Source organism: Carcharodon carcharias, chromosome 15 (genome assembly GCF_017639515.1).
Source record: "Carcharodon carcharias isolate sCarCar2 chromosome 15, sCarCar2.pri, whole genome shotgun sequence".
Taxonomy (NCBI): Eukaryota; Metazoa; Chordata; class Chondrichthyes; order Lamniformes; family Lamnidae; genus Carcharodon; species Carcharodon carcharias.
This window is the reverse complement of record NC_054481.1, coordinates 76,016,762-76,036,163: the sequence shown is the minus strand read 5'-3', so window position 1 is coordinate 76,036,163 and position 19,402 is coordinate 76,016,762. Positions and strand designations below refer to the sequence as shown.

Below are 19,402 nucleotides of genomic sequence, written 5' to 3'. Positions count from 1 at the left end.
AGCCACGTGTTCAGCTGCATTATCTTCCTATTTCTAGCCTCACCGGCAGGTGGCACAGGGAGTAATCCTGAGATTACAACCCTAGAGGTCCTGTTTTTTAACTTCCTGCCTAACTCCCTGAACTCCCACTGCAGGACCTCGTCACTCTTCCTGCCTATGTCGTTAATACCAATGTGTACCACGACCTCTGGCCATTCTCTCTCCCCCTTCAGAATGTCCTGCATCCGATCAGAGACATCCTGGACCCTGGCACCAGGGAGACAACATACCATCCTGGTGTCTGTTTGATGACCACAGAAGTGCCTATCTGAGCCCCTAACTATAGAGTCCCCTATGACAATTGCTCTTCTGTTCTTTGACCCCTCCCGCTGAACAAGAGACAGCCGTGGTACCACTGCTCTGGCTATTGCTGTTGTTTTCCCCTGATAAGCCATCCCTCCCAACAGTATCCAAAAAGGTATACCTGTTAGAGAGGGGGACAGCCACAGGGGATTTCTACACTGACTACCTGCCCCTTCTAGCGGTCACCCATCTCTCTGTCTGTACCTTGGATGTGACAATGTCTGCAAAACTCCGTCTCCTGAATGCTCCTCAGTGCATCCAACTACTGCTCCAACTGATCCATGCATCTGTGAGGAGCTGCAATTGGGTACACTTCCTGCAGATGTAGTTGTCTGGGACACTTGAAGCATCACAGATTTCCCACATCCCACAGCTGAAGCACTTCACCCCAGCAACTGCCATTTCTAGAACTATTTAATAAATTAATTTAAATTTAATAACTGCTTATTGACTCCTTATTAACTATACGTTCCCTAGGGCTAGATCTCTACTATAAATGCTAAATTCTAAGAACAGTAATCCCCTGCTTCTGGTCTAGATACCATCTACTTACTAATTAAGTGATTAATTTATTTGGTTTAATTAATTCAACAATGTTTTAGTTTCAAATTCAGTGTAGATTCCCTACCAGCCAATCAGGTCACAGATTTACCATGACACTACTTTTAATTTTTTTTTTAAGACCCGAGGTCCGCCCTCCGAATGTAGTAAATGCATGAAATTAACAAATTGTGGGAAAAAATTGGAATTGGATGGGTATTTGATGGAGTTACTGTTTAGTTATTAATTATTTTTTATTATTGTTTATTATTTTTGTGACCCGCCAAGTGAACAGCATAATTTATTCTTAATCCTTGACAATAGTGGGGAGAAATTCATTTCTGTAATGCTATTTCTATGGCCACATGAAACAACTTCTCCCCACTGTACCTCCATGTTGATATTCTTTATGCCCTATCTGAGGTCTTAATTAGCATCCTTAATAATAGCACTGTGTAAAGTTTCTGTGCAAAGAAAATGATATATTCTCAGAAATGGACATGATTGCAAGTAGCCCAGAATTAAGAAGGAATGACCTTGCTTAATACATCCTAAAGCAAGTTATGGCCAATTAGTTATTTTGAGTTGTGGTTACTGTTGTAATGTTTAAAAAGATTGATCCATAATTTAACATTAGATTAAAACTCATTGATACGAAATATTGGGCTGAATCTTTCCATGGGACATCTGGAACTCAATGTCAGGATGGTTTCTGGGTTCTGACCCTATGCAATTTGGATGCATTCCTGACAGACTCATTTTATGGAACGTGGCTAATTAACAAACTGCTGTGCCTACCATGCAATTAGGGAGGACAAGCAGATTCCTGAAGAGGAGGTGCAGGACATGGTAGCCCTGACTGCAATGTCAAAAATTAGGGTTTAATTGGCTTTCCATTACTACCTTGCAGGCAGCCTTTAACTCTGGGAACTTGCCTCCAGGAAACGTGCTTGGAGACAGGAAGATGTGGAGTTGACCTGACAGGTGGGACTCAAATCTTCCACCCCTCAACAGCAAAACTGACTCCTCGGCCTGGGAAAGTTCAGCCCATCAGCTCCATCTCTTCCCACAAATGCTGTTCAAGCTGCTGAGCATAGAAACTATAGATATTAGACTAAATTAGCATATCTCATTGATACTGCAACCAGTGTCACATAAAATATTTGTAAATTTTTTGCAAATTATTTGTAACATTGTGGGGAGTGAAAGTGCTTTCGTTTTGTTCTTGATTGCTTTAGTAAGAATTACAAAGCAAATTTGTGAATTTTACTTAAGATTGATGGAAATTACTGTCAAATTGTGGCAGAGATCAAGTGATTAAAGTTTACCATTGAAATACATAGGGTCATTCACTTTCATTGCTTTAATAGCTTTTACTGAGGTGAAGTCCAGTCTTCTTACTAAGTCATCCACCTTCTTCAACTGTGAGCCAGCTTCAGGTCCTGAAAATGACCATCTCTTCACTGCATCTTCCAGCTGAGCTGTGTGAGTAAAACAGGACCATACACATTCAAATTCAGCACCATTATTGCAGGGAACTGTAACTACTGCAAACTCCAACTGCCAAAAACTTCAGACTGTAATTTTAAACAGAAATATTTGCTATTGATGTTTGCTTGGTGCAACAAATCTTGATGCGCTTTGACCTCTTAGGGCAGTATTAAAATTTCATTCAAAACTGATTGGAGTGGATCAGCTGGTTGCTATACACATCACACAATTTTCTCTTTCTGTTGTGGAGAAAGAAACAGGTTTTCCAATCTCCTTTAGGCAAAGAAACCTGCTGCCCTCACATATTCTGGCCTGTGTCCCTCCAGTCTCATATTAAGATGGTTGACCCGCCTCTCAACTGTGACAGTTTCTTCAACGGCAAGGGTTCAAGGGGAAGGTCCACAATCTTCTCAGGGCAACAAATGTCAGTGACACACGGCCATAGATAACAGTCTTTTTTTTAAGTGATATTCCTGCAGGTCTTCAAAACACCAAATTGGAAATATATATATGTTAAATAGATTTTAAAGGATACTGGGATTGGTCAGAATCCACCTCAGATTACAAGGGGCATGGACAGGGTATGGGGAGCAGCTGTTCCCCTTAGTTGAAGGGTCAGTCAGCATTTCACTTGCATTTCCCCCAACTTAGTCTACTGCATTCGTTGCTCCCAATGTGGTCTCCTCTACATTGGAGAGACCAAACGTAAGCTGGGCGACCGCTTTGCAGAACACCTGCGGTCTGTCCGCAAGAATGACCCAAACCTCCCTGTCGCTTGCCATTTTAACACTCCACCCTGCTCTCTTGCCCACATGTCTGTCCTTGGCTTGCTGCATTGTTCCAGTGAAGCCCAACGCAAACTGGAGGAACAACACCTCATCTTCCGACTAGGAACTTTACAGCCTTCCGGACTGAATATTGAATTCAACAACTTTAGGTTGTGAGCTCCCTCCCCCATCCCCACCCCCTTTCTGTTTCCCCCTTTTTTTTTCCAATAAATTATAAAGATTTTCCTTTTCCCACCTATTTCCATTATTAAAAAAAAACCCACTAGAGCTATACCTTGAGTGCCCTACCATCCATTCTTAATTAGCACATTCGTTTAGATAATATCACCAACTTTAACTTTAACACCTATGTGTTCTATTGTACTATTGTCGTTGACATCTTTTGATGATCTGCTTCTATCACTGCTTGTTTGTCCCTACAACCACACCAACCCCCTCCACCTCTCTGTCTCTCTATCTCTCCGCCCCCCACACACACACCTTAAACCAGCTTATATTTCAGCTCTTTCCTGGACTCGAACTCAAGTTCTGTCGAAGGGTCATGAGGACTCGAAACGTCAACTCTTTTCTTCTCCACCGATGCTGCCAGACCTGCTGAGTTTTTCCAGGTAATTCTGTTTTTGTTTTGGATTTCCAGCATCCGCAGTTTTTTTGTTTTTATCTCTGTGTTTAATTGACTGCCACTGCTCTTCAAGAAATGCCTACCTCCTTGAAGAAGTTCTGTTCCTCTCTGCGACAAGATTTCCGGATCTCTCTGTTGCCTTGTTCACCTTCATTGCTTTCCATTTCTCTCCTAGTGTTTGACAAGGTGTTTACTAAAACCCGCTTTCACAGCCATATCTCCTTTCTCAGTGACTGTCTCCATCTCCGACTTACCCCACGTGGATTTCAACTGAAATTCCACCCCTCATGTTTCGAACCCACCCAGGATTACAGGTATCTCCGGGACATAAAACGTTTCTCGGACTGCTGTTCCCGTCACATTCTGAAATCCACTCTCAGTGCCATGCGCCGCCATATGAACACACTCGACCTCTCCCTCCAGCAGCACCGCCGTACCCTTTTTCAAAGCTGCGCGTGCCCCCAGTTTCATTTTATCCTTCGGCTCATCCGACGCCTCAACAAGAAACTTTTTCTCTTTCTCTCAAGTGCTAAGGAACGCAAGCTCCAACAACTCATCGACACCAACACCCATCTAGGACCCTCCACCCCTGCCTGTCCCTCCGTCCCCACCCTTTCTTCCAGTCCCAACCCCAGCCGTGTATTCACTATAGCCCCTGACCTTCCCCTCTCCGATGCTGAACGTTCAGTGCTCAGCAAAGGACTTAGTTTCATACCCTTACGCCCTCACCTCAATGAATTTCGGGCTCGGCATGATACTGAACTCTTCTTCCGCCGTCTTCGTCTCCGGGCTCACTTCTTTGGGCAGGAGTCCTCTCCCAGTTCAACGGATCCTTTTACCAATCTCCAATATTCTCCCTCCACCTGGACCCCTCCCTCTGGATTCTTACCTTCTCTCGATCTTTTCATTGAGAACTGTCGGCGCGACATTAGTCGTCTCAATTTCTCTGCTCCTCTCACCCATTCTAACCTGTCTCTCTCTGAACTTACTGAACTCCATTCTCTCAGGTCCAACCCTGACATTGTCATCAAACCCGCTGACAAGGGTGGTGCTGTTGTTGTCTGGCGCACTGACCTCTACCTCGCGGAGGCTGAGCGTCAACTCGCAGACACTTCCTCCTACCTCTCCCTGGACCATGATCCCACCACTGAACATCAAGCCACTGTTTCCAGGACTGTCACTGATCTCATCTCCTCTGGGGATCTCCCTCCCACAGCTTCCAACCTGATAGTCGCCCAACCTCGGACGGCCCGCTTCTATCTCCTACCCAAAATCCACAAACAGAACTGCCCCGGTAGACCGATCGTCTCAGCTTGCTCCTGCCCCACAGAACTCATTTCTCGTTATCTTGACTCCCTTCTCTCTCCCCTTGTCCAGTCCCTTCCCACCTACATCCGTGATTCCTCTGACACCTTACGTCACATCAACAATTTCCAGTTCCCTGGCCCCTACCGCTTCCTCTTCACCATGGACGTCCAATCCCTCTACACCTCCATCCCCCACCAGGATGGTCTGAGGGCCCTTAGCTTCTTGCTCGAGCAGAGGCCCGAACAATCCCCATCCACCACTACTCTCCTCCGTCTGGCTGAACTTGTTCTCACGCTGAACAATTTCTCCTTCAACTCCTCTCACTTCCTCCAAATAAAAGGTGTGGCTATGGGTACCCGCATGGGCCCCAGTTATGCCTGTCTCTTTATGGGGTATGTGGAACATTCCTTGTTGCAGTCCTACTCCGGCCCCCTTCCACAACTCTTTCTCCGGTACATCGATGATTATTTCGGTGCCGCTTCATGCTCTCGTCAGGACTTGGAAAAATTTATTAATTTTGCTTCCAATCTCCACCCCTCCATCATTTTCACGTGGTCCATCTCTGACACTTCCCTTCCCTTCCTTGACCTCTCTGTCTCAATCTCTGGTGATAGACTGTCCACCAATATCCATTACAAACCCACCGACTCCCACAGCTATCTCGACTACAGCTCCTCACACCCCACTTCCTGTAAGGACTCCATCCCATTCTCTCAGTTCCTTCGCCTCCGTCGCATCTGTTCCGATGATGCTACATTCAAAAACAGTTCCTCTGACATGTCCTCCTTCTTCCTTAACCGAGGTTTTCCACCCACGGTCGTTGACAGGGCCCTCAACCGTGTCCGGCCCATCTCCCGCGCATCCGCCCTCACTCCTTCTCCTCCCTCCCAGAAACATGAAAGGGTCCCCCTTGTCCTCACTTATCACCCCACCAGCCTCCGCATTCAAAGGATCATCCTCCGCCATTTCTGCCAACTCCAGCACGATGCCACCACCAAACACATCTTCCCTTCACCCCCCTTATCGGCATTCCGTAGGGATCGCTCCCTCCGGGACACCCTGGTCCACTCCTCCATCACCCCCTACTCCTCAACCCCCTCCTATGGCACAACCCCTTGCCCACGCAAAAGATGCAACACCTGCCCCTTCACTTCCTCTCTCCTCACCGTCCAAGGACCCAAACACTCCTTTCAAGTGAAGCAGCATTTCACTTGCATTTCCCCCAACTTAGTCTACTGCATTCGTTGCTCCCAATGTGGTCTCCTCTACATTGGAGAGACCAAACGTAAGCTGGGCGACCGCTTTGCAGAACACCTGCGGTCTGTCCGCAAGAATGACCCAAACCTCCCTGTCGCTTGCCATTTTAACACTCCACCCTGCTCTCTTGCCCACATGTCTGTCCTTGGCTTGCTGCATTGTTCCAGTGAAGCCCAACGCAAACTGGAGGAACAACACCTCATCTTCCGACTAGGGACTTTACAGCCTTCCGGACTGAATATTGAATTCAACAACTTTAGGTCGTGAGCTTCCCTCCCCCATCCCCACCCCCTTTCTGTTTCCCCCTTCTTTTTTTTTCCAATAAATTATAAAGATTTTCCTTTTCCCACCTATTTCCATTATTAAAAAAAAAACCCACTAGAGCTATACCTTGAGTGCCCTACCATCCATTCTTAATTAGCACATTCGTTTAGATAATATCACCAACTTTAACTTTAACACCTATGTGTTCTATTGTACTATTGTCGTTGACATCTTTTGATGATCTGCTTCTATCACTGCTTGTTTGTCCCTACAACCACACCAACCCCCTCCACCTCTCTGTCTCTCTATCTCTCCGCCCCCCACACACACACCTTAAACCAGCTTATATTTCAGCTCTTTCCTGGACTCGAACTCAAGTTCTGTCGAAGGGTCATGAGGACTCGAAACGTCAACTCTTTTCTTCTCCGCCGATGCCGCCAGACCTGCTGAGTTTTTCCAGGTAATTCTGTTTTTGTACAAGGGGATACAAGTTCAAGGTGAAGAGCAGGACGTTTAGGGGGGGATGTGAGGAAAAACATTTTTACCCAGAGGGTGGTGACAGTCTGGAATGCACTGCTTGGGAGGGTGGTGGAGGCAGGTTGCTTCACATCCTTTAAAAAGTACCTGGATGAGCATTTGGCATGTCAAAACATTGAAGGCTATGGGCCAAGTGCTGGTAAATGGGATTAGGTAGGTAGGTCAGGTGTTTCTCACATATCAGTGCAGACTTGATGAGCCGAAGGGCCTCTTCTGCACTGAGAGATTCTGTGAATATAACAAGTTCTTATTTTTAGAGACACCACAAATAGAAAAGTGATACAAAGTTTGTCTCAATTATTATGTTAAGGATTAATAAAGCACTTTAAATTTTCCTTTTGGATTATGACCTCACACTGTACATTTATTTTATAAAATATACAAACCCATTGCTATTTCTAAATTTTAAAACTAGACTTTGGCTGAAAATGGTCTTTAAAATGGCTGAACCCATGTCTGTCTGTGACCCCACAAAGCAGTTTTGGGAAACTCACACCTTGTTATCTCAGAGGAGCCACTAACAATCCCCTGGGGATTACACAGCCCAACTTCAAAGAGAGCTATAAAAAGGTTGTTTGCATTTGATAACCCAGGCTTGCCAGCAGAAGACAGGGGCACTGCTAAGACAAAAGGCCCTTCAAGCATTCCTTTCAACTCAATGGCTGGGACATTTAGCAGCCTTCGAGACTCAGCTGAATTCTAGACAATTGATACACATCCTTTGTTGAAGACCTGGTAGAGAGATGGGGGTCATGTGACCTAGGCCTCTGGCTCATGGGACAAGTGATATTGCCTTGCTGAGCTATATAGCCTCAGTCTGCTGCTTTAACATCAGTCAGATGTTATCTAGGCAGGCCACGCAGGAGGAAATTTACCCAGGTTGGATACCTGGTCTGTTGGAGGGTCACGAGGACTCGAAACATCAACTCTTTTCTTCTCCACCGATGCTGCCAGACCTGCTGAGTTTTTCCAGGCAATTCTGTTTTTGACCTGGTCCCATCTCCTGCTTCTGCTGAAAGCTCTTTACTATCGCCTACAAGACGATGCCTATCTCATCATGTGAAACTAATGCCACTGGAGAAGTGAATTCTACAATATTAGTTTTCAGCCCTCCCAGAAGAATGCCTCATTCGACTTTGATTCTGGACCCTGCAACACATGTGAACCAATATTTATTTTCTCTGTACTGTAAATCCTTCTTTTCTCTGTCCCTCTCTTTACTGTCCAAGTGTGGAGGTGATGTTGTGACTCTCCCATTATATGAGTGTGTGCAAATAAACTAACCCTTTGAGTTCATCCTATCTTGAGTTTGCTGTGGGGTTATTAATAGAAACTTGGATCACACAAAAAGCGAGGAGTTGGGAAATACACCATGGCTTATAAAGTGGAGTGAATTTTTTAAGGAGGTGACCAGGTGTGTAAATGAGGGTAGTGTAGTTGATGTGGTTTATATGGGATTTCAGCAAAGCCTTTGACAAGATCCTACATGTGAGACTTATAAAGAATGAAATGCACATGGGATACAGGGTAATTTGATAGGGTGGATTCAAAATTGGCTTAGTTGTAAGAGACAGAGGGTGATGTCAGAAGGATGCTTTAGTGACTGGAAGCCAGTGTCCAGTGGCGTACCACAGGGTGCTGGGTCCCCTATTATTTGTCATAGATGACTATGTGGGGGGTAGGATTAGTAAGTTTGCAGATGAAACAAAGATTGGCTGGGTGGTTAACAATGAGGTTGAGTGTCTTGGGCTACAGGAGGATATAGATGGGATGGTCAAATGGGCAGATAAGTGACAGATGGAATTTAACCCTGAAAAGTGTGAGGTGATACACTTTGGAAGGAGTCATTTGACAAGGAGGTATTCAATGAATGGCATGACACTAGGGAGTTCTGAGGAACAAAGGGACCTTGGTGTGTGTGTCCATATCTCTGAAGGTGGAGGGGCATGTTAGCGGGGTGATGAAAAAGGTGTATGGGACACTTGCCTTTATCAATTGTGGCATAGATTACAAAAGTAGGGAGGTCATGTTGGAGTTGCATAGAACCTTGGTGAGGCCACAGCTGGAATACTGTGTGCAGTTCTGGTCGCCACATTATAGGAAGGATGTGATTGCACTTGAGGGGGTGCAGAGGAGATTCACCAAAATGTTGCCTGGGATGAAACATTTAAGTTATGAAGAGAGGTTGGATAGACTTGGAAACAAAAACAGAATTACCTGGAAAAACTCAGCAGGTCTGGCAGCATCAGCGGAGAAGAAAACCTGAGACCTGCTGAGTTTTTCCAGGTAATTCTGTTTTTGTTTTGGATTTCCAGCATCCGCAGTTTTTTTGTTTTTTGGATAGACTTGGGTTGTTTGAAGCAGAGAAGGCTGAGGGGCGACCTGATCGAGGTGTACAAGATTATCAGGGGCATGGACAGGGTGGATAGGGAGCAGCTGTTCTCCTTAGTTGAAGGGTCAGTCACAAGGGGATACAAGTTCAAAGTGAGAGGCAGGAGGTTTAGGGGGTGATGTGAAGGAAAACTTTTTTTACCCAGAGGATGGTGACGATCTGGAATGCACTGCTTGGGAAGGTGGTGGAGGCGGGTTGCCTGACATCCTTTAAAAAGTACCTGGATGAGCACTTGGCATGTCATAACATTGAAGGCCAAGTGCTGGTAAATGGGATTAGGTAGGTAGGTCAGGTGTTTCTCACGTGTCGGTGCAGACTTGATGGGCCGAAAGGCCTTTTCTGCACTGTGTGATTCTGAGGGAAACAAATCAAAACAGCATTCTGCTTAAGCTGGTGAGAGGAGAAATTAGTGCTAGTCAAATTAACCCCCTCCTGTCCATAACATGATATAACTGAGATTTTAACCCATAAAATCAAGGTAGCAGCTTTGTCCCACTTTAGCCATCTTGCCTGATTCAGAAGGTCAGGAGAACAAATTTTCTTAGCTGACGCTTCAGTATAGCAATAATGAGGCAGTAGCAGTAAGGTATGCAGTCTTTTGAGAAAATAAATTGAGCTGCTGGATGCCCTCTCACATGGATGCAAAGGTCTCACGGCACTATGAAGTCCTACACATTATCCATTCCATCCATCCATACCTCAACCAACATCACCAAACCTGATCACTAATTTCATAGCTGTTTGCAGAATCTTGCTCTGCACAATTTCGCTACCATGTTTCCCTACATTACAACAGTGACTACACATCAAAATTCTGTGAGGCACTTTGGGAGGTCCGACAATCATGCAAGGCAATATATTTTCATCACTTCCTCCAATAACCTTCATGCTGATGCATTCCATTCAAGTGCTCGAACGAATCAAACTGCAACTTTTGATTGAGATCTCCAACCAACATCCCACATTGTGTTTGTTTGTTTTGATGCACCTTCTACAAAGACAGAGATTCCATACATTGACAACAGGAATTGCAATAACATGGCAACAACTAAATAAACACAACATATGGAATTATTGAAGTAAGAATAGTAAAGCAGATTTATTTTTTTAAAAAGGGATGAAATGTGTAAATGTTCAGAGGGTCTTGGGCATACTCATACAAGGACCACAGAAAGTTAGCATGCAAGTACAGCTAGCATTTAGGAACGCAAATGGGATGTTGGCCTTAAATGCAATGGGGTTGGAATACAAGAATAAAGAAGACTTGTTACAATTCTAAATTGGGCTATGAACATAAGAATTAGGAGCAGGAGTAGGCCATTTGGCCCCTCAAGCATTCTCCACCATTCAATAAGATCATGATGTGGCTTCAACTCCACATTCTGCCTACTCCCAATAATGTTTGACTCCCTTGTTAGTCAGGAATCTATCTATCTACCCCTGCCTTAAAAAGATTCAATCACTCCACCACTCTCCATGGAAGAGAGCTCCAAAAATTCATGGCCCTGCATTAAATGAGACCCCTTATTTTTAAATTGTGTCCTTGTTCTAGTCTCTCCCACAAGGAGAAACATCCTTTCAGCATCTACCTTGTCAAGTCCCCTCAGGATTTTATGTTTCAATAAGATCACCTCTCATTCTCCTAAACTCCAACGGATACAGGCCCAGCCTGTCCAACCTTACCTCACAAGATAACTCCCCTATCCCAGGTATCAGTCGAGTGAACCTTCTCTGAACTGCTTTTAATACATTTATTTCCTAAGTAAGGAGACCAAAAATGTATATAGTCCAGATGTGGTCTCAGCAATGCCCTGTACAACTGTAGCAAAATGCCCCAACTTTTATATTCCAATCCCCTTGCAATGATCATTCCATTTGCCTTCCTAATCACTTGCTGCACCTGCAGACTAACTGTTTGTGATTCCTGCACCAGGACACCCAGATCCTTCTGTACCTCAGAATTCTACTATCTCTCTCCATTTAAATAATATGCTGCTTTTCTATTCTTCCTGCCAAAGTGAACAAGTTCACATATCCCCACATTCTTCTCCATTTTTGCTCACTCACTTAACCTACTTATGCCCTCTTCACAATTTACTTTCCTACCTTTGTGTCATCAGCAAATTTAGCAACCTTACCTTTGGTCCCTTCATCCAAGACATTGATATAAATTGTAAATAGTTAAGGCCACAGCACTGTTCCCCATGGCACCCAACTGATCACACATGACCCATTTATGCCTACTCTCTGTTTCTTGTTAGCTAACCAATCCTCTATCCATGCTTATATGTCATCCCTGACACTATGAGCTCCTATTTTGCATAGTAATATTTGATATGGCACCTTGTCAAATGCCTTCTGTAAATCTAAGTACAGCACATCCAGAAGTTCCCTTTTATCCAGGTTGCTTGTTACTTCAAAGAACTCCAATAAATAAGTCAAACATGATTTCCCTTTCACAAAACCATATCGACTCTGCCTGATTACATTGAGGTTTTCTAAGTGCCTATTGTAGAAATTCTTATCTTTTCTTATAGTTAGCTAGCTAGCTTTCTCTCATACTCTAATTTCTCTCTCCTCATTAATCTTTTAGTCATACTCTGCTGTTCTTTCTCTTCTATCCAATCTACTGATCTCCCACTCATCTTTGGGCAGATATACTTTTTCTTTCAATCTAATGCTACCTTTAACTTACTTAGTTAGCCAAGGATGGTGCCTCCTTCCCTTAAGAATTTTTCTTTCTCACTGGTATCTCACCATGGTGAGATCCTATCTGGAATACTGTGTGCAGTTTTGGTCTCTATATTTACTTGCCTTGGAGAAAGTAGAGCAAGGGTTCACTCAGATGGTGCCTCAGATGAGAAGGTTGACCTATGATGCAAGGCTGAGTAAATTAGGTCTATGTTAGATAAATGAGAGGTAATTTCATTAAAACATACAAGAATCTGAAGGGGTTTGACAGGGTAGACACAGAATTTGTTTCCATTGGATGGGGAATCCGATAAGGGGTCGATCATTTAGGATTGAGACGAAAAGAAATTTCTTCACTCAAAGGGTTGTGAACCTTTGAAATTCTCTACCTCAGAGGGTTATGGATACTCCAACATTGGATATATTTATAAAAATAAAAAGCAAAATACTGCGGATGCTGGAAATCTGAAACAAAAACAAAAATAGCTGGAAAAACTCAGCAGGTCTGATAGCATCTGCGGAGAGGAATACAGTTAACGTTTCAAGTCTGTATGACTCTTCATCAGAACTAAGAAATATAGAAATGAGATGGAATTTTAGCTGGTTGAGGGGGATGGGACAGGTAGAGCTGGATAAAGGGCCAATGAGGAGGCAAAGAAGAGATTGCCAAAGATGTCATAGACAAAAGAACAAAGGGGTGTTGACGGTGGTGATATTAGCTGAGGAATGTGCTAATAATGACATTAAGGGTAGAAAGCAGGACGAGCAAGTAACAGATAGCCCAGTGGGGGTGGGGTGGGGGAGAAGGGATCAAAATAGGCTAAAAGGTAGAGATAAAACAATAGATGGAAATACATTTAAAAATAATGGAAATATATGGGAAAAGAAAAATACATATAAAAAATAAAAATATTATAAATTATTGGAAAAGGGGGGATTGGAAAGGGGCGGGGATGGAGGAGAGAGTTCATGATCTGAAGTTGTTGAACTCAATATTAAGTGCATAAGGCTGTAAGGTGCCTATTCAGAAGATGAGGTGCTGTTCTTCCAGTTTGCGTTGAGCTTCACTGGAACAATGCAGCAGGCCAAGGACAGACATGTGGGCATGAGAGCAGGGGGGTGTGTTGAAATGGCAAGCGACAGGGAGGTCTGGGTCATGCCTGCGGACAGACCAAAGGTGTTCCGCAAAGTGGTCACCCAGTCTGCGTTTGGTCTCTCCAATGTAGAGGAAACTGCATTGGGAGCAGCGAATGCAGTAGACTAAATTGAGGGAAGTGCAAATGAAGTGCTGCTTCATTTGAAAGGAGTGTTTGGGCTGTTGGATAGTGAGGAGGGAGGAAGTAAAGGGGCAGGTGTTGCACCTTCTGCAGTTGCATGGGAAGGTGCCGTGGGAGGGGGTTGAGGTGTAGGGGGTGATGGAGGAGTGGACCAGGGTGTCCCAGAGGGAATGATCTCTACGGAATGCCACCAGGAGGGGTGAAAGGAAGATGTGTTTAGTGGTGGCATCATGCTGGAGTTGGTGGAAATGGCGGAGGATGATCCTTTGAACGCAGAGGCTGGTGGGGTGATAAGTGAGGACAAGGGGGACCCTATCATGGTTCTGGGAGGGAGAGGAAGGTGTGAGGGCGGATGCGTGGGAGATGGGCCGGACACAGTTGAGGGCCCTGTCAACCACCATGGGTGGAAAACCTCGGTTAAGGAAGAAGGAAGACAAGTCAGAGGAACTGTTTTTGAAAGTGGCATCATCAGAACAGATACAATGGAGGCGAAGGAACTGTGAGAATGAGATGGAGTCCTTACAGGAAGCAGGGCATGAGGAGCTGTAGTTGAGGTAGCTGTGGGAGTCGGTAGGCTTGTAATGAATATTGGTGGACAATCTATCACCATAAATTGAGACAGAGAGGTCAAGGAAGGGAAAGGGAGGGAATTGTCAGTGATGGACCATGTGGAAATGATGGTGGGGTGGAAATTGGAAGTAAAATTAATACATTTTTCCAGGTCCAGACGAGAGCATGAAGCAGCACCGAAGCAATCATCGATGTACCGGAGAAAGAGTTGTCGGGGCTGGGAGAGCCTGAGTAAGACTGGAACAAGGAATGTTCCACATACTCCATAAAAAGACAGGGACCAATGTGGGTACCCATAGCCACATCTTTTATTTGGAGGAAGTGAGAGGAGTTTAAGGAGAAATTGTTCAGTGAGAGAACAAGGCGGAGGAAAGTAGTGGTGGATGGGGATTGTTCAGACCTCTGTTCGAGGAAGAAGTGGAAAGCCCTCAGACCATCCCGGTGGGGGACGGAGGTGTAGAGGGATTGGACTTCCATGGTGAGGAGGAGGTGGTTGGGGCCAGGGAACTGGAAATTGTTAATATGATGTAGGGTGTCAGAGGAATCGCAGATATAGGTGGGACAAGGGGAAAGAGAATGGAGTCAAGATAGCAAGAAATGAGGTCCGTGGGGCAGGAACAGGCTGACACAATCGGTCTGCCAGGACAGTCCTGTTTGTGGATTTTGGGTAGGAGGTAGAAGTGGGCCGTCTGAGGTTGGGAGACTATGAGGTTGGAAGCTGTGGAGGGAAAATCTCCCAAGGAGAGGTCAGTGACAGTCCTGGAAAGAATGGCTTGATGTTCAGTGGTGGGGTCATGGTCCAGGGGGAGGTAGGAGGAAGTGACTGTGAGTTGATGCTCAGCCTCTGTGAGGTAGAGGTCAGTGCGCCAGACAACAACAGCACCACCCTTGTCAGCAGGTTTGATGACAAAGTCAGGGTTGGACCTGAGAGTGCGGCAAGTTCAGAAAGAGACAGGTTAGAGTGGGTGAGAGGAGCAGAGAAATTGAGACGGCTGATGTCACGAATATATTTATGGCTGAGATAGACAGACCTTTGACCTCTCAGTGAATCAAGGGATATGAAGAACAGGCAGGAAAGTGGTGCTGATGCCCAAGATCAGCCATGATTGTGTTGAATGGCGGAGCAGCTATGTATGTATGTATTTATGGCCTTCTCCTGCTCCTATTTCTTATGTTCTTATGAGCTTCAATCAAGCTAATACAAAATTTAACAAAATTCAAGTGGCATACCCATCGATTCAATACATTAACTCTAATAGCTACACCACATACAGCAGTACAAAAACAGACCATTCAGCATCAGATATGTGGCACAAATTGAACCAACACATGAATGGAAAGATGCATTGCTGCAACAGGCCTAGGGCAGGGATAATTACTGGCTCAAATGCTCCACAAAGCCAAATAATGTCAAAAAAGGCCTTTAAAAATGATCAGACAGGCTGTGAATCCTCATGCAAAGAAACAATGAATCGAGCCAGGAAGAAATCAGGGGCACAAAGACTAAACGGGGGTCTACTCGTATAACAGTAAGAATAGAAAATATTATTCATAGATGATTCTAAATGAAAAATGTTTCATCCGAGTTCCAGCACTTTACAGTGGGCAGAAAACAGAGTAGGAATAAACAGGTCATATTTTGACTTGGCAGGTTGTAACTACTGGGTACTTGGACCTCTGCTATTTATAATCTATCTCAATGATTTAGACGAGTGGACTGAGTGTAATGTATCCAAGTTGCTGACAATACAAAGTTAGGTGAGAAAGTACACTGAGGAGGATGAGGAGATATAAACACATTAAATGAATGTGCAACAACATGGAAGATGGAATATAATGTAGGAAAGTGTGAAAGTTATCACTTTGGAAAGTTAAAATAGTAAAGCAAAATTTTTAGGATGAAGATGAGGAAAAATTTCATTCCTCAAGGGACTGTGAATCTTTGAAATTCTCTACCCAAGATGGTTGTGGTCGTTCCATTGTTGAACACATTTAAGGCTGGGATAGACAGAGTTTTGGTGTCTCAGGGAATCGAGGGGTTGGGGGTTGGGTAGGAAGTGAAGCCCAGGATCAGCCATGCTCATATTGAATGGCGGAGCAGGCTTGATGAGCTGACTGGTCTACTCCTGCTCTCATTTCTTGTGTTTGTGCATTGAACAGAAGTGTGCCATCAAGCAATCCCCCAATCTGTGTTTAATTTCCAAAGGACACCACACCATGAGCAGCGAATACAATATACAAAACAAAAGTAAATTCACTGCTTTTATTGAATACTAAACACAGATTGGGGGATTCCTCCGCCGATGCTGCCAGACCTGCTGAGTTTTTCCAAGTAATTCTGTTTTTGTTACAGATTGGGGGATTGCTTGATGGCACATTTCTGTTCAATGCACAAACACAAGAAATGAGAGCAGGAGTAGACCAGTCAGCCCATCGAGCCTGCTCCGCCTTAAATGTGTTCAACAATGTAGCGACCACAACCCTCTGGGGTAGAGAATTTCAAAGATTCACAGTCCTTTGAGGAATGAAATTTTTCCTCATCTTCATCCTAAATAAGGTAGTCATTTTCCATCAAAAGAACCCAGCTGGAAATGAGCCCCAATCTTTTTGTACAAGTCAAAACCAAAGTGTACATTTGCTTGTTTGCAAACATGATCTTAAATTTCCAGTCATCTGTTATTTAATTCTCCACTCCAATCTTTCTGTCCTCAATTTAGTGCAGTAATCCAGTCAAGTTTAACGTAAGCTCAAGAAACAGCACCTCATCTTTTGACTGGGCGCATTACAGTCTTCCAAATTCAACATTGGGTTTAACTGTTTTAGGTCATATCCACTGTGCCAGTTTTTCCAGATAGCAGAAAATAATTCTGCTCTCCAAATTTCAACTCCTCTAAAAATCTTGCTTTTTAAAAAATTCCCAACCTTGTTTGCAAATCCCTCTATTGGCCTTGCATTGCCTCATCTCTAATCTCATCCAGTCCCACAATCCTCTGACATATCGGTCCTCTAATTCTGAAACCTTGAGTACTGATTCAGTAATTTCCATCACTCCCCATTGGCACACATGACTTCAGCTGCCTGGGCCCCAAGCACAGGAATTCCTTTCTGAAACCTCTCCACCTGTCTTGCCTTCTTTAAGACACTCGTTAAAATTCCCCTCTTCGACCAATCTTTTGGTTATCTGCCCCAATATCTCCTAATGTAACTTGGCATCAAATTTTGTTTTACCTTGTCACTGTGAAGCTCTTTGGGAAGGTTCTAATGTTAAATGTGTCATGTAAACACACACTGATGGCAATGAGACAAGTAACAACAGTAACTTACTTTGCACCATCATCTCTTTTTGATATTGAATCTCTCCAGCCTTCCACCACCATCACAGATCCTCCCACCTAATCATTCTCTCCTACCTGCCCCTGAATTTGTTTAAAACCTGTAACAATTTATTTTTCTGACCTGAAATATTATGTAATTTAAATTCATTATTTTTAACTCAGCTTGCTATAGAAGTCCTGCTGTGGTTCACCAGGTATTTACTAACTTCACCTCCTGGAGAAATAGATACTGGAATTCAATGTTATTAACATTTATTGAAGATGGTCAACTTCAGAAATTGTTGAATTAAAATCTATATTGAGAATTCAGTATTATCCTCTATTCGTGAATATTGGTGTGTATCAGAGCAAGACTGCGCAAGTTGCCTTCAGTTCCAACACTGATGTATTTTACAATGCAGTGCCCATGGTAGCTAAATCCTATAGCCTATCTTTACAAATAGAGCAGCTTTCCTCAGAAATGCATTTATCACTTTGTCTATTCATTTTACACTAACTTTTCACAAGTTTACATATTCTGTCAGAACTCCAGCCAACATTTTAATTATTTTTATATCCCTATCTCATGTTGGCCAGATTAAAACCCACAACATGTATTGGACTGTTTCAGTTTATATAATGATACTCCTCATGACAGCCATGCTGGAGACGATTGGGTCAGATATCCTGTCAATCACATCTGGAGATTGCAGTTGTCAGTTACTGACTGGATAAACGGGGCGGTGGAAACATTCATTCCGTTCCAATATTCTGATTGACTGGGCACTAACCCAATCATCTCCATCCCGGTCGGGACTGTGCTGTCATTATAGGCGAGCTATTTAACTTGGAAAAACTCAGCAGGTCTGGCAGCATCGGCGGAGAAGAAAAGAGTTGACGTTTCGAGTCCTCATGACCCTTCGACAGAACTTGAGTTCGAGTCCAGGAAAGCTTTCCTGGACTCGAACTCAAGTTCTGTCGAAGGGTCATGAGGACTCGAAACGTCAACTCTTTTCTTCTCCGCCGATGCTGCCAGACCTGCTGAGTTTTTCCAGGTAATTCTGTTTTTGTTTTGGATTTCCAGCATCCGCAGTTTTTTTGTTTTTATCTTTGAGCTATTTAACTTACCTTGTAACAGGCGAAACCCTACCACTCCATCTAAATTGAGTCGATCATATGCACTTTCAAAGAAAAAAGTTGCTTTATCCAGTGTGGAAATAACATCGTTGAGCTTTGGTTCGTTTGCTGAAATGAAACCAAGAGTGATCAATACGACCAGAGCAAAAATCATACTTCCCTTTAATCTGTACACCCTCTGTAAACCCACCAGTTTGTAATGAGATCTCCCTTGGGGATTTAAGAAGCTTGTATCTGTCCGCGTGACTTGTGTTTTCCCTCCCAGCTTCAACTCTACTTACTGAATTATTCTATTAAAATCCTCCTCTTCAGCAAAGCCGCCGAACAAATTCGGCTTTGTGAATCCATGCAGTCTTTTATAAAAATCATCACAAAAAGCTTTCGGTGGCCCGAAGCTACGAGTGACTGTATAAGAAACCAGTTTCAGCTGGCTGCGCAACCACAGAATCAATGTCATCGCAACGAGCAGCCCAATGATAAGCGAATCCAGTAAAGAGGATACAGGTTGTAAGGAGTGTATATTTAAAATGGAATTCTTCAAGAATGAGCTCCTCAGCAGTTGGTAATAAATACGCGTATTCCAAACAATAACAGCTCTGTTCTTTGCTGATTTACCCCGATATGTTTTGCATAAAACACAGAAAGGTTTTATGTAATAGTAGCAGGGGTCTGTGTCCTGCGCTACAGCCTGACCAGTTTAACAGGGGTGTACAAAAGTTCCAGGAAAGCTAATCCTGTAGGTCATTTAAAAGGCGTCTCCAGCAATATAGCTGCCGGTGTCAAAAAGGTGTTGACAACCGCCTCCACCCCCACGTCCCGCCTACCGCCTCCCGAGACGACAGGGAGGAGGGGGTGGGGGAACTGACGAGCTG

The 19,402-nt window shown here is 44.0% G+C and overlaps 1 protein-coding gene across 1 annotated transcript in view; it reads right to left on the bottom strand.

Moving 5' to 3' along the window:
• c15h16orf89 (chromosome 15 C16orf89 homolog) overlaps positions 1–18,987 on the bottom strand; it is a 70,079-nt gene extending 51,092 nt beyond the window's left edge. Inside the window, exons 1-4 of the mRNA XM_041206945.1 lie at positions 18,903–18,987; positions 18,721–18,810; positions 18,522–18,638; positions 2,211–2,363 (exon numbers count right to left, since the gene is read on the bottom strand). Of these exons, the coding sequence (XP_041062879.1) occupies positions 2,211–2,363; positions 18,522–18,638; positions 18,721–18,810; positions 18,903–18,987 (445 nt within the window). The remainder of the gene's footprint in view (positions 1–2,210; positions 2,364–18,521; positions 18,639–18,720; positions 18,811–18,902) is intronic.
• Between the last annotated feature and the right edge of the window lie 415 nt (positions 18,988–19,402).